Consider the following 12,348-nt stretch of genomic DNA (forward strand, 5'->3'; position numbering starts at 1 on the left):
TCATGGCTCGTAGGTTGTTTTATCTATTTGAAAATTGGCCACTTCAACCATGTACTTTGATTTTATAAGTGCTTGTTTCTGAATTCAATTATTCAATCTTTTTTTTAAATCCTCCCATTATTGGTTCTTATAATTAGGAATATATTTTCCCTTTGCCCTCAGGCCTCCTAAGTACATACTTTTTAATTTCATGGATTTCAGGGACTTTTAACTATTTGTAAATGGGCCGCTTATAAATAGTATCAGTGAGATCTTGGGCTTATGAATGTTTGTTTTCATAGCCAATTACTTGGTGTAATTTTTATATTATTATTTAAATTCATGTTGTCGTTGTTTCTAAATTCAATTATTTAGTGTTGGTTTTCTTAACTTTTCTTGTCATTAGGTTCTTGCAATCAAGAATATTTTCTCTCTCTAACTCACAAGCATGTGCTTCTTGAAGTCATGATTTTTAAGTTGTTCTAAATGTTAAAAAAATGAATCACTTCAAAATTCAAAATGGTTGTGTTTTTTTTATTCTCAAAGCTAAAACATCTATAAATAGTTTGGTATCTATTGTATTTCATAACAGCTCTAAAGCTGAAAATTCATGGAGTTAAGATCGAGGAAATATTTAGTCAAAGAGGTGAGTTTTTTTGTTTTGAATTAAAACTCAATTCACGGAAATTTCAACGGTAATTGGGCCCACAAGCAACCACCAACGCCCTCCAAGAAATATTCCCTCAATCCAAGCATAACAAGATTCTATCATGTTTCCTCTATCTCAAGATAGAGCATTCTACATCGTATTGCAGCGCTTTGTAATTTTATATCAAATAAATTCTAGTGATTGAATTTAGTATTCTCCCTAGTACGAAAAATGAACTTTGGTTATGACCTTAAAATAGATCATCATGAAAGTGTATCGAGTTTGTATCCATTCTAATATTGATTTAGTGTTGTATGCACTATGGTAAATATCTTGTAATGATCTCAATAGAAAGATATGTACCACATGTTTCCTTTGTTGTCAATCCACTTATCAGAGACATGGATGTGAGGGCCCAACATGTCCAACACCTAGGAAACATTCCTTGTGTTGAATGCATGTCCCACATATGTCAAATCAATATTCCACGGGGACGCGTCCCCTAGGGTCGAGTGCATGCACCCCTCACACCCCACGCACCCAGGACGGGGAGTCTACTAGGGGTGTGTTTCCCCACACACTTTTTGGGGAGTCTTGGGGAGACGCAAGGGGGTGCGTTTCCCCAGTATGGGGGACGAGACTCCCCAAAAGGGGTGCGTTTGGGCATCTCCCCTCAAAGCTTCAGTATCAAGTATATAGTATATAGTAATATACTAGTATGTTTTGCTTTCAATTTAGATTCTAGAACGATGAATGATAATTTAATTTTAAAATCAATGTAGATTGTAGAATGATGAACGATGAATGATATGGATCAATGTATTTGAATATTTCATTATTGAATCTCATGGTATAGATGAATAATGAGTATGTCATATGAATGATGAGGATGGATCAATGTATGTCATTATTTAATTCAATTATGAATTTAATTTTATGTGTGGATCAAATTTCAATGTATTGGTATCCATATTACTATTAGTCTATTTAATATTTACGCTTTCATTATTGAACAATGAATATGAACTTGAATTTTATATATATATATATATATATATATATAAAATTAAAAATTATATACCCCGACATCCCCCCGCATCCCCGAAATTTCTCTAAAATTTGAGGGTACTCCCACACATCCCCCCTATGCGTCTCCCCGCACCCGCGTCTTGGTGGAACATTGTGTCAAACACATAAGGCCCACATGTGCAACACGTAAGGTACTAAAAGCACAAATTAAAACAATTCTAGGGCTTTTAAAACATATAAACATGAGTTTGAGCAAGGAGTTCATTCATCATTTGATGAAGGAAGCAAATATTGTGCAAAGTTAAATTATCTCTCAAAATTTTTAATGTTTGGTGCAAGGTAACTTCGAGTTTTTTTTTAAGTTTGTTATTTCTTAGTTTTGCTCCAATTGAGTGTTCCTCCACCAAAACCATCGATTAATGAAGGGTTGTTGCCCATTGGCATTCCATTGATAGTATAATAGCTATTACTACCTTGTTTCATTTTCAAATTTTCATCTGACAATGAATCAGAAAATGTGTTTTTCATTTATGAGTTTATGGTTTAATTATCTATATTAGTTTCTAATTTTATCCTTCTACCTTTGATCTTATGATGTAGTTCTACTTTCTCAATGTTCATTATGTCACTTTATATATTTCATTTTTATAATTTCTTCAATTAATATGCATCCTACATACCATGTTTTAGGGAGTCTACATACCCATCTTGCACACTCACTCCAATCCTCGTGTCCCTATATTGCCAAGTCATGTGACTTACGTTACCACTTTTGGGCTTCAACATTATTTGATTAATTGTTTTGTGTTGAAGTAAAATACCTTTCAATGGTGTTAGCACTTTTCGATATCAACATCATCATTTAGAATATATTGGTTGCACTTGGGTATAATATATTTTAATGCGTTACCACCTTCAAGAGTAAACATCATTGATTAGTATTCACTTTTATTTATAATTATGTGTTATGATGGACACCTTGAGTGTGTAGAGATATGGATTACTGACCAAATGCATATGCAATTTGAAAGCGTGGAAAGCGACAAAGATGAGTAGCACCACCAGTGCGTACTTCAATTGCATAGGAGATTTCTTGATAAGTATGGTTCATCCCCTCAATCAAGGCTTCCAATATGACGGATGATCACCCACTACCCAATCTGTGAGGAGGTTGTATTCCATGCTAACAGATTTGTTTTCCGATAAATGTAAATGTTTATGAAGTTATGGTTGCAACATGTGAGGGAGGCACTTCGTAAGCATTTGTACGAACTTTTGACATCTCAAACAACTCACTAATTTAATGGATGATTCAATATCCCAAAAAACAAGCAAGCCAGCACACAAATGTCATCAATACTTCAAAACTTTCAAAAATGTGTGCCCCGCAAAACATTCCAACCCAAAAGTTTAGTAGTACAGGGTGCCTTCTAATTGCACTAACTCTTGGAAAGGAAACTAGAAATGGCCACATGTTACTGTCAATGGTTAATGCTCGCTAAGCTCAATGATAGAAAAAGAAGGAAACGAAAGCAAACAAAAATGTAATCACGCTTCAACTTATTAGAAGCGTCAAAAATATGTATTACAAGAACTGAGAACAAGATATTTATATGATAACATCTCACCACATGGGGGTGTTGTTTCTACAAAAGAATTATCTCGGTCATGGGAAAAAATATATATTTCATTAAATCAACCATCCTAGAAACAAACTTCTACAACAATACAGCCCTTTCCCTTGCCTGCTAGCTCTGGCGCCAAACTTTAACTTGAAGAAAATTATTTCACCAACACCTTCTACCTCTGTTTGCGACAAGAAACCATATCTTTCCAGTGTGCCCAATTATTGTTTGGAGTCAGACTTATTCGTCCAACTCCACATGAGGCACAAGGGTAGGAGATACTTCCAATACCTTGAGCTGGCATGGAACATCATTGAACTTGGCCACAAATGCTGCTGCAGCCCAAATGAGTTGTTCATCACTGTAGGCAGAAAAAAGACTTCTAAATAAACTACAGGTTAACTCAAAGAAAGGGCAATTGGGAATCCTTTTTAAACAACTGTAACTGGTCAGATGCATATGCTTATTCTATACAATAGCAACATCGATGACTACCCATATCCAAAGAAACAAATGTAATAGCTTGTCCTCCAAAACTACAGCTTATAAACTAGTGCACATTTGGCCACATAATCGTCATCATCTTTTGATCAGTGTGCCTAGCTAGCATTCACTTTCATAGCACATACCTAACATGCTCAATATTTAAATTTAAAAATAGACTGACAGTACGGACCTCTTTCTACAGCGCAAAGTTGCAATCCCAGTCTCCACTTTGAAATCAATTAGATCTATCAACAATGCTCCTCCAATTAGCCCATATAAGTTCGTCAATGCGTCTTCCAGGACTTTTAGAAGTGCATCCTTTGACCCTCTCAAGACCGGAGAATTAAACTGCCTAACAGAAGGCAGAAAATTCAAAATCAGCATAAAGAAATGACTTGACCAAAATACGGGTTGTTGAGCAAGACAAAGGCAACAGATACATTTATCTTCAAGAAGAATTCTACTGAAAAGTTGAAAACCTATCTAAAGAAATGCTACCTGCCATACCTGCAACAACAATAACGTCTATATATCATATGTTCAATGCAGGGAAAGAATCACCGTGACAAAAAACCTGGCTAGGAGGTTTAACGTCTAAGCAATTATTATGAAAGATTGTAAGGTTTGATGACAAAGAAAATGGAGGCAAAACAGGATCGCTTTTAAATTTCTAACACGGTAGATCAACAACTCTATGAAAAGCCATGGAACAATCAAGATCGATAAAGATAAATCACCATAAGATATATGGATTGCAAATAATCAGATAGTAATACAAGCAGAATGCCCTTTTGTCATTAAAATGCTTAGCAATTAATACAGATCAATGCGTCTCAAAATATAAAAATTTAATAATGATAATAGTAAATAATAATCTAATTTTAAGATCACAGACTCACAGCCAAGCCAGACACCAAATTGGTGTATGAAACCCTTGTTTGAGGGACAATGGTTCCAACTCTGCGCAGTGATTTTACTGCTAAAATCTACACAGGTGTGCATACTGCATACTCTACCCCTCTGAATTTGAAGCTATGACCTCTTAGGCATTCCATAAATGTTTAAAGACAATAAATTGTCAATGGATATTTGACCAAGTCTATGTTTTAAAACTAGGCCGGTTTGACTCAGAATCGGTCTGGTTGACCGAGCCACACCCCTGCCCAGACCGACTAGGTCAATTATCCAATTCGGCAGCTGGACCGTTACCAAACCGGCCAAGTTGGTCACCAATTCAGTAACAGACCAGCCGGACAGACCGAGCCCAACTTAAACTGGTCAGTCTCGGTGACAGGAAAAAAACGCAGGCTGAGTGGACTTGAAATCACATTTTTTTTTTGTTTAAACTACTTTGTAACCCCTCTACCCCTCCCCATACCTATAAAGGTGACCCAACCCCCTCATATTTCCTCATATCTATCTCATTGCATTTGTGTCAGCAATTGTGAGGAGTTTGTAAGCAGTTGGAGTTGGTCTTTGGAGCAGCGTTGAGGAGGTTCTTGGGCAATCTTTGGAGCAGCATTGGAAGTTGTTTTTTGGAGCAACATTTGTCATTAAAGTGTTGGTTTTTGGAGCAGCGTTGGTTATGTGTTTTTGTTTTGATCTCTATATATTACATATATTGGATAGTGCATTGGGTGCCATTTTGATATAATAGATATATTCATGAGCACACTTTGATCATATGTGGTCTTCTCTCTATTATTCTAATGCTTCGAGTTTGGAAACATGAATGAAAATCTTTAAAAATATAATTTTTCATAGATATATATATATATATATATATTGTTATTTTTACAAAGACCGAGTCATTGAAATCAATTAGGCCGAGTTGATACAGAGTTCAAGTCCAAGTCCAAGTCAACCCTCAGCCTGTTTTGAGCCCGAGTCCAAGTCAACCCTCGGCCTATTCTGAGTCCGAGACCGAGTTTTAAAACTATGGACCAAGTTAAATGCATGTCTTACAATCCTGCTATGACAATTAACCAATGTTCCACAGGGACGCGTCCCCCCACCTGGAAAACGCGTCCCTGCGCTTCCTTGGGCTCTGAGGACATGGGAACATCTAGGGGACGTTTCCCCACTTCCCCAAAAAATAAGAACATGAGGAAGGAGGGACTTTCCTCCCAATGGAGGAAACGTTTCCTGTGTTTCCTAAAAAAATCGAGGTCAAATCATAAAAAAAAAAGTCAAATCCCTAAACTTTTTTTATAAAATGTTATAAATATACTATGAATCGATTGGGTGGGGAGGAACCAGTTTACCTCTAGAAGAGAGGAGAAGTTAGTTGTTGTGCATAGTGCCCTACGTCTTGACCATAGGAAGACACCTGAGTATTTGAAGGGAGCAACAACTCAATGGGATGTTGATCTAGAGGATCTTGCACAGGTAGATATGGAGGGACTTGATGAGACACATATGGGGTTGGTCGGTGTGCCACTTAGCATGTTTGAGAATACAAGCGATTCTTATTCATATGGTGACATGGTTGAACTTGATTTATTCATGTAGCAGATGGATGCAGAGACTAGCAGGGCATTACCTTGAGCAATTATGCTCATTTGCCATTTGATATGTTCTTATGTTATCTGCTTTTTTGTTTCAGACTTCAGTAGTAGACTTTAGTTTATTTTGAACCTTGATATATGATATATTAGACTTGACACTATAAAATTTTGAATCTTGACGTATCAGACTTGACATTTATTTCAATATTCAGTCAGTTTGAACTTCAATATGGTTTAAACTTTTATTTTCATTGTACAATGTTATAGTTACATGTATGATTGTATGATGCTTTTCGTTTTAAATTTGTTTCAGTGATATGATTCATCGATTTATCCTCCAAGATGTAAGTGCTATATAATGATAAAGACAGTTAAATTATAAAATTTCAAAGATATATTTATAATTTTTTAGTTTTTTACTATTTTTGTCGAGGTCCCTTGTGTTAAAGACCCCGACGTCCCCCACGTTTCCTAAAAATTGGTGGGGAGATTTTGCATAGGACGCTCCTGCGTTTCCCCGCTCCCCCGTCCCCATGTCTCGGAAACTTGGTGGAACTATGTAATTAATTAGGTTGGAATCATGTAACTGACAACTACGCAACACCAAATCAATAAGCACACAGTGAATTGTCATCAAACTTGGACAACAATTACTTTCTAGTGTTAGATCAAGTCTACCATCTATAGATGATCAAATAGCAATATGCCATAAGGAATCTCTATTTAGCCATTTTGGTGTCAAGCTAACTGGTGTAGGTTTTTGATAAGTGGCAATTCAACCACTACCACTAAAGCAAGGCATACTATCTCCCAAGGTTTCACAGGAATATGGTGATCCAAATTCGAACATCAAGTGTGAATAGCACAACTACAGAAACAACTGCAACATACACAATCAACTAGTTATTGAAAGATAACGTTTAAGCACACAAACATAAGTGGGGCTACATATGCAACATACAAAACGGGTACTTGAATATGAGCCAAAAATCAACTCTGAATCTCATTAAATAAAGATGTTATGAATATTATTTATTTTTTTAAATAATATTAATAAATAATAATCATAATAATCAATGTTGCAAAAATCGCGATTGGGATTAAATCGGCGAGGGGAAAAAATCAGCAAAAAAAAAAAAAAAATCGGGAAAAAACTGTGAAAATCAGGAAAAAAATCAGCAAATACAAAAATATTCATTTTTTTCAATTTTTTACTATCAATAGCATCTACAACATAAAATAAATGCATTGACACATAAATATGATAAAGGAACTAATATATAAGATGTGTAATATCATTTATAGTGCTACATCACACATAATAGTGAATCATGTCCTGAATAGTAAGTCCTGAGTCCCAACTCAGCCTCAAAATATCAACAAAAAATATAATAATGTATCTCATATCATGAGTCATAATGTCATATACAATGAAATGAACCAAATAACTAATACTATTGATTTCCTCTGCCTCTCTTGCAAGAAAATGCAATAGCTTTCCCTCTAGATGTAGATGGCGGTGGAGTTGGCAGTGGACTCTATTGTGCTCTAGAAGCTGAAGAACTAGGAGCTACAGGAGGTAGACCACGTCCTCTATTGGTGACAGGGGTAGCCTAGGTAGGTGGTGTCACCTCCTCCTCCTGTTGCTCCTCTTCTCCTCCTCCTCCTCCTCTACCCCCTCCACTACCTCCTGCTCTAACCAATCAGCGGCAGACTCCATGAGAGGCCTCTCGGCCTCAACCCTCCATGCAGCAATGGTGTCAATCTCATCCAATGAGATGGCCTCCATATCAGGTGTCCTCTCAAGTTGCCTCACCCACAATCGAAGATTGTAGTAGACGTAGACCATGTCATTAAGTCGCTGGGACTCCAACTTGTATAAGGGTCATAAAATAATAATTATAAAAAAATAATATTTAGTGACATCAAAAAATTAATAGGAAATTTGGAATATTTTAAGTTTTAACCTGTTGCGCTTCTTGTTGTATATTTTTTCAAATACACTCCAGTTGCACTCGCATCCTGAGGAGCTACATGTTTAGCTGAGCCCTCAAATGGCAAGCCTTCGCAGATTGGGTACTCTGCCACCATAGCTTCTCCACCATACATCTACAACAAAATTACAAATAAGATAAACATAAAAAAAAAATGAGATTTGAAAGTTGTAGCAAAGTATCAAGTTATGAACTTGAAGAGAATGAAATTTGAAACAAACTAAAAAATACCTGGCATTTTAATCTTCCTATCAACCACAGTCATGTCAATGCTAAATGTGCCACCTGCCATCCTGTATATCTCCATTTCTTTGGAGATTTCTGCACGTTCTACTGGAGATGGCACCATCCTCTTAACACAGGTGAAGAATCCATCCATGACCTCCGCATCAAATAAGAACCCACAGGGGTAAGCAAATGCGGGGTTCAGGTAGATCCCTGCAGCATGAATGGGATGACGAAGTGTGTTGTTCCATCGTTCATCGATCACTTCCCATATGAGGAGTTGTTTCTGAAACCCCTCATCTCCCTTATCATTATAGTAAGTCCGAATGGATTCTTTGGCCTTGTCCATGGCCTCATACAAGTAGCCCATTGCGGGCTTGTCACCATCAACTAATCAAAAAACCTTTACCAAAGGTTCAGTAATGTTGCACACCTCTTGCAGTCCCGCCCAGAAGCTTTCCTGGTATGAAACTAACCTGCATATGGCCTCTCCCTCTGGGTTGCAGCTAAATGTCAAAGCATGCCACTGATCTGAAAGAAACATTCTCTTGACATCCCACAAACCGTGTAATGGCGGGGCACACCAACTCCTTGTTGTTGGTGAATGTTCTCATTAAATGAAGCACAAATGCATGATTATATACAAATTTTGTAATGTTTTTTTATGAGTCAACAATATCTTTGACAAAAGGGTTTTTCCTATGTCCTCGAACATCAAATCAATGCATTGTAGCACAAGGTGTCTAAAATAAAGTAGGATGCCTCTCCATAAGCATCTTGCCAGCAGCAACATAATTTACAGCATTGTCCATTATGACTTGGACAACATGTTATGGACCCACCTCCAAAATAAACACATCCAACAAATCACATAATAATCATGCATCTTTGATATTGCAGATGCATCAACAGATTTCATAAACATTGTCCTCTTGGGAAAATTAATCAAGAACTTTATAAGGCTTCTACCCTTTTGATCGGTCCAACCATCTGCCACCATAGTGCATTATGTGTGCCCATGATGCCCTAAACTCCTCCAATCTCTTGGTGCAGTCAACCTTTTCATTTTGAAGAATGTGGCCTCTAAAGTCATCATAAGAAGGGACTTTGTACCCTGGGCCAACAATTGCAATAGTATCAACAACAACATTGAAAGGAATATCACTCCAAAAAAGAAACTTTCCCAACAACTTGTCAGCGTTTTCTTTTTCCTTTTTTTTAATAATTGAAGAGATAGATGGTTGTGAACCAGACATGGTTCTAAGAATAAAATATGATGAGACAACTACAGGTTTGGTTTCAAATATTGATGCTGAAGTAGAACCAGTGCCACTCTCGTATTCACCTCCTAACACTCTATTCCCTGTTAGTTGACTCTTCAAAGCTGACTTGGACAGTTTGGTTTACTCTATTTCTTCCTGTTGACCACTCGAGTGGCACCTGATGATTATATGAAGACTCCACGCCCAAGGATGATCCAAAAGACAGTTGTACCATCACATATCATCAGTCAACAGAGTTTTTTAACTCTACTTCTATCTTCTTATCATCTTTCTTGTACCCAATTCCACATGCTACGGGGAATTGTAATAAGTGATACTAGTAATGATGAGTTTCTTGAGTCTGTAAAAGGCCTAAGATGTTGGGACTCAATTAGCAAACGAGTACACTTTGGAGTGTTTTTTTTATCTGGTTAATTATCCCTTCTTTTTCACAGTAATTTTCTGGGTTTTTTCACTCACTTCTTACCCCAAAGTCAGGGTGACAGTTTGAAGGTTGAGCCCCTAACACATCTTAGTGTCTAGAGTCGATGTATATTATCATACTAGATCACACAAAATAAATCGTGGAATTTGGTTAGGTCTAGGTAGTCATTTTTTTATTTTTTAGATTTTTCGCAAGTCAAAATTTGCAAATAAAATTGTATTTAAATTGTAATAAGTGTAGTGTAGAGAAGTTATATGGGGTATGAGTAATCAAAATTACACCTCCCACCCTCAACTTTCTACTATAACACACTTTGAGGAGTTAATAATGTGTCTTGGACCCTCAAAACCCACTTTTCCTATGTTTAGTGGGAAATTAAGCAATTAATTAAACCATAAATTAAATAAATGGAGAAAAATAAATATCCACACATGCTAAATGTTGTGGAAATGAGGTGAAAAATTATGGGGGAGTTAAAGTGAAGTCCCAAGGTGATGTGGACTCCTAAAATCAAGGAAAGGACGTGCTCAAATAAAATCGAATTTCTAACATTAAATGAGAAAGTTGCTTACTTGGAAATTCGAATTTGTGAAGTTAATGCACATCTGAGAGGATTTGGGAGAATATTTGGTGGAGATTTTTGTGGAAAATTGTTCCCACATGTGTTACCACCCATATACACTTGTCATTCCATCATAAAATTCAAATTTGGCACATAAGGGAAGAAAAAAATGATGTCCACTTGCTAGAATTCGATTTTTACACTTGGCATTGGAGCTCCATTCAACAAATTCGAATTTCTCTTTGGGATTGTCACCTCATGCCACTTGTTTAATCACTTCTACATTGTGATTGACTCTCATAGTTCTATATAATAGAGCCTTGAGCTCTCATTTGTACCATGTAATACGAGCTATTGTGCTTGAGGAGACTCTACGGGATTGTATTCACTACTTGCAATATAATATAATAGTCTTTAGAGTAAAGCGTGATGGTGTTCTTCTCCTTACATGTGTGGTAAATTCTTAACTTGTCGTTATGCTTCTATTTATTTCCTCATGTCATTATTTATTTCATGCTTGTTTCAATATATGTTAATATGCAGCTATCTCATATTAGCATAAGAATTAATTATTTTCTTAAGGAAAATAAAGCTTCTAGTGGATAATAGATGTATCTCTAGGAATTCTTTCCACTGCACTTATTTAATTTCACGTCAATTTAATGATTTGTGGTGAAGTTTTGTAGATGAATCATTATTTGCTCAAGTTTTTCAAGCATGAGGGGAAATTCTCAGAGGAATCAACCCATTCTTGAAAAATATTCAAGGAGAACTCGTATGTTTTGAATTCCATAGTCTCATCTATATTTTTTTTTTCTCAGTAAATCTATTCTATTATTTACATTAACAGAGAACAATTACAACATTACTTGACAAAAAGAACCAGCTGCCTGGAGGTGATGGCAGCATGGAACAGCGGAGTTCACAGTCTGAGAGGACGAACCAGACCAAAAGGCTATCCCACGCAGGGATGCCAGAGGAGCCAGTAATCTAATCCCACGCAGGGGAGCCAAAATAATTTCCCAACCACAAAGAAAAAAGTCCCAGAACCTGAACACAGACAATTTCTCAACAGCATTGACACAGACAATTACACCACAGCTTTGACAATAGTACATAGCCAAAAACATCAGAAGTGACCAAAAGCCCTCACTATCGGGCCGCAGAAACCTGAGAAGAAGCCGCAGTTAGCCTTCAGGAGCCTCCTCCACAACCCTGCACCACCCGAATTCCGCCAAGTCCTGAGCCTCCTCCGTAGCTGTCGGGACGGGCTCCATCTTGACGTCCTCGTTCTGGCTGATCAGCGTCTCCCTAGCGCTCGTGGAACCAGCAATTGGCCTTTCCGATACATTCACGGGATCTGCAGAGGGTGTCTCCATGGCTCTCGCGGAGCCAGCAGTTGGCATCGTCTCCCGTTGAGCACTGGAATCGCCCTCATCTTGGGCCTCCTCAATGAAGAGCACCGAAACATGGGCGTTGATCCGGGGACGGTTCAGAGAACTGTTGAATGTGAATATTGTTGAGCCAAAGGAGGGCGAGGAAGAGGACCCAGGAGCGCTGGCATCCAGAAATTGGCTGGACCGAA

The 12,348-nt window shown here is 37.3% G+C and overlaps 1 protein-coding gene across 2 annotated transcripts in view; it reads right to left on the reverse strand.

Moving 5' to 3' along the window:
• Nucleotides 1-3,170: 3,170 nt before the first annotated feature.
• The window catches only part of LOC149158568 (uncharacterized), a 93,964-nt gene continuing 84,786 nt past the window's right edge, over nt 3,171-12,348 (reverse strand). Inside the window, exons 3-4 of one of the 2 annotated variants that reach the window (XM_089437769.1) lie at nt 3,959-4,116; nt 3,171-3,643 (exon numbers count right to left, since the gene is read on the reverse strand). In XM_089437769.1, coding sequence (XP_089293895.1) covers nt 3,523-3,643; nt 3,959-4,116 — 279 coding nt within the window. In that variant the 3' untranslated portion in view covers nt 3,171-3,522. Of the gene's footprint in view, nt 3,644-3,958; nt 4,121-12,348 lie in introns of both variants that reach the window. The other variant, XM_089437768.1, reaches the window with a different exon arrangement.

This window comes from Pinus tabuliformis, chromosome 5_2, assembly GCF_031772625.1.
Source record: "Pinus tabuliformis cultivar Carrire ecotype Pingquan chromosome 5_2, CPIR1, whole genome shotgun sequence".
In the NCBI taxonomy this organism is placed as follows: Eukaryota; Viridiplantae; Streptophyta; class Pinopsida; order Pinales; family Pinaceae; genus Pinus; species Pinus tabuliformis.